Here is a 3,130-nt window from a genome sequence, read left to right as displayed (position 1 = left end):
TCTTCCCATCTGCTCTGGCCGGTCTCAATATATGTCCTCCAACGTTGGGCTCCCTCCCCAGCAATCATTTATTGGGAAGGGGTTTTATGATACAAATCTGATAATCTCCCATGCACACTGGCACTGTTCTAATTGAAGTGGTAAGCCCATAAAATTCGAGCCCTTTGTCCTCCCGAAGGCCACAAGGTTTAAAAAGATACCATTGTCTCGCCCAGCACCCCCTCCGTTGTCACCAGGGACTGATTAAACAGAGTCCTGAATGGGAACAGTGCGGATTCTGTCTAGGTCCTTTTCAAGCCTGACAATGCACTTTTCAGTTCCCAAAACAAAAGGAGATTTAAGGATGGAGATTCTTCTGAGATAACCGCATCCATATGGAAGGCAAGGTGGCCGGCAGCTGAGACCCAAACCCCACTCCCTCCCCCCCCCACACCCTCACCCCCCAAAATAAACCCAGGTGATAACACCGCCTCCTCCCCCTTTTCCTTCCCAGACAAGAATGCCTAACAGGCCCGGTGCCCACTCCTTACCTACCTCCCGGGGCCCTTCTTCCCTCCCTGCACCCGGACCCTGCAGTGGGCGCCGGAGAGCGGGGTCGTCACACCTCGGAGAGAGTCGCCAACGGCCCAGAAGGCCCGAGGGCTCTGGAGGCCTAGGCGGGAGCAGTTACAGGCGCGAACGGTGGAACGCTAGCTACATCCCCGGGCCCAGAGTGGTTCACGGCACCCGCCCCAGCGGCGGGCCACCGAGTCTCCCTCAGACGGTCCTCCCTCCGGAGGCAACTCCCCACCAGCTTTTGCATTTCTTCACTGGGTCGCCCCCCACTCCATCCCACCCCATCCGGCGGCTGCGCCTGGCCAAGAAGCCCGGAAATCGCAGCTAAGCAAGGCGTTCGCGGGCCAGACGTGGGGCTCCACAGTCCCTGAGCCCTGGCGCCCCAGCCCTGGAGACTGCCAGCCTGCGGCCAGGGCTGCTCTGGGGCGCGCGCACTCGGCCTCGCTGGAGCGCTCATTCTGCCTGAGACCTTCAAGGTTGACTTTTGGGGTCTGAAATACCAGTCTGAAATACCAGAGGACCCGGGCGCTTCGGCGCCCCCCTCCCCTCATTCTTCTGCACCTAAGACCAGGTGGGCACTGAGATCTGCCCTTAGAGCCAGCAGGCGAGGGGCCCTAACGTAGCCCGCGGGCTTTTCGAACTCCCACCGGGCCAGTGCGCCGCAGGCGCTCAGGGCACCCAACCTTTCACATTGGATTCTCGCACCACAAAAAGGCAAAATACTCTATTTCTTTTAAAAATAAGTTGCTTCCCATACAAACCACTATTCAAAAATATACAAACACTCGAGCAATAAAACCTAGCTCTGGGGTTGGCGGTCCAGGGCAAGGAGAGAGTCGGGCGAGAGGTCCTTGCTAGGCTTTGGCCACGGCTGCTGCGGGCTGACCAGGGGACCTTGGCGCCCTGGCAGGTGCAGCCCGCACGGAGGCGGCCCCCAGGGCTCCAGGTGTTGGACTGTGGCCCTTGCTGCGGCCAAGGAGCAGCGCCAAAAGTTTGCGGGTAGCCCTGACTGCCCCCCACGGCGGCCTCACCAGTTCCAGGAGACCAGGGCTGGGGGCGCTAAGTGCTGGTAGGCGGGAAAGAGGCCGAGCGCCGAGCTGGGCCCGAAGGCGGTGTAGCCCGGCAGGGGGCAGGCGGCGGCCCCGGGCGCGCCGCACTTGTCCTGGGCTGCAGCGGTGCCTGGCTCGCCGCCGCCGCCGCACGGCTGCCCGTCACGCACCAGCACCGGCACCACCACTCGGCGCAGCAGGCTGGGCGCGCCGTGCAGCTCGGCGCAGGCGGCCAGGTCCGGTGGCTCGGCGGTCCCCGGCGCGCGCGCGCGCTTCAGTTTGTAGCGATGGTTCTGGAACCAGATCTTGACCTGCGTGGGCGTGAGGCGCAGCAGGCGCGCCAGCTGCTCGCGCTCGGGCGCCGACAGGTAGCGCTGCTGCCGGAAGCGCCGCTCCAGCTCCAGCGTCTGCGCCTTGGAGAACAGCACTCGCCGCTTCTTCCTCTTCTCGGCGTCTGAACCCGGAGACGCGGGCAGGGCGGACGGCCGCTGCGTCGAGTCAGGCGGGCCCGTCTCCGGGCTGCTCTCGTCCGAGGCTGGGGACGGCAAAGGAGACACGGCTGATGAGACGCCCGTCCCCCCGGACGCGGAGCCGCTGGCCGGAGGGCGCCCGCACCCCTCCGCACGCGGCTTTCAGGGCCAGGCCGTGTCTTTCCCTGCGTTCACGACTGGACACCTGCCTCTCCGAATTTAGAGACATTCATCACCAGGCCTGAGGTCGTACCCCCAAAGAAACCCATCCCGGGACCTCTTAAAATGTCACATGTCCGGCCTGGCCGCTGCGCTGGCCGAGCGATTCACCACGAGCTGGGTCTCCAGCACTGGCCCCCTCCAGGCCAGGGGTTGCAAAGCCCTTAGTGGGGGGTGGAAAGTCAGCTTAGTCAAGGTCTAAGGAGCCCTGGAGAAGACGACTGTGTTTTCAGGCACGTCAGAGGAATGTTACAGATACCATGACTCCCAGGAACCCTCCAATCCCGAGCACTTGTGCCAGGCTCAGGGATCTGCTCCCAGGATGTGCGGACCAGGGCGCACGGGACAGGGGCTGGAGGAGGCCGCAGGCTCCGGTTCCAAAGCTGAGGCCGTCCAGAGTCGGAGCTGGGATGTCGGCTTCCCCGTCCCGCACGGGCCCTTCCCCCTCCCCCGCGCCACCGCAGTCCTCCGCTCACTCACAGGGGTAGTGGCCGCGCTCCGACTCCAGCCAGGCGGAGCAGGGCGTGGGTCGGGGGCCGCGCGGCTCTGGCTCCCGCCTAGGCAGGTGCTGCGCGTCCTGCTCGGGCAGATCCAGGAGGCTGCGCACGGTGAAGCTGAGGCGTCCAGAGGTGGCCATGGCCGCGGAGGGGACGGAGGCGGGGGCAGGGGCAGGGCAGACTTGGGGCCGAGGGCGGCCGGGGACGCCGCTCCTACAGATGGGTGTGGGAGGCGCTCGCCATGCGCAGGCCGCGGGGATATTAGCGCATTTACAGCAGAATCCCTGTTTATATAAACAGCTCTCCCCACTCGGGCCGCTTTGAAAGCCGGGGTCCGGAG

The 3,130-nt window shown here is 64.5% G+C and overlaps 1 protein-coding gene across 1 annotated transcript; it reads right to left on the bottom strand.

Moving 5' to 3' along the window:
• Positions 1-1,582: 1,582 nt before the first annotated feature.
• On the bottom strand, positions 1,583-2,930 carry NKX2-8 (NK2 homeobox 8). Its single transcript, XM_062204615.1, has 2 exons — positions 2,774-2,930; positions 1,583-2,139 (listed from the first exon to the last, which is right to left on the bottom strand). The coding sequence occupies exons 1-2, from the start codon at positions 2,928-2,930 to the stop codon at positions 1,583-1,585; spliced, it is 714 nt and encodes a 237-aa protein (XP_062060599.1).
• Between the last annotated feature and the right edge of the window lie 200 nt (positions 2,931-3,130).

The sequence above is a fragment of the Lepus europaeus genome, chromosome 11 (assembly GCF_033115175.1).
Source record: "Lepus europaeus isolate LE1 chromosome 11, mLepTim1.pri, whole genome shotgun sequence".
Lineage (NCBI taxonomy): Eukaryota > Metazoa > Chordata > Mammalia > Lagomorpha > Leporidae > Lepus > Lepus europaeus.
Note: the sequence above shows the minus strand (reverse complement) of the source record. Positions and strands in the feature narration are given on the sequence as shown.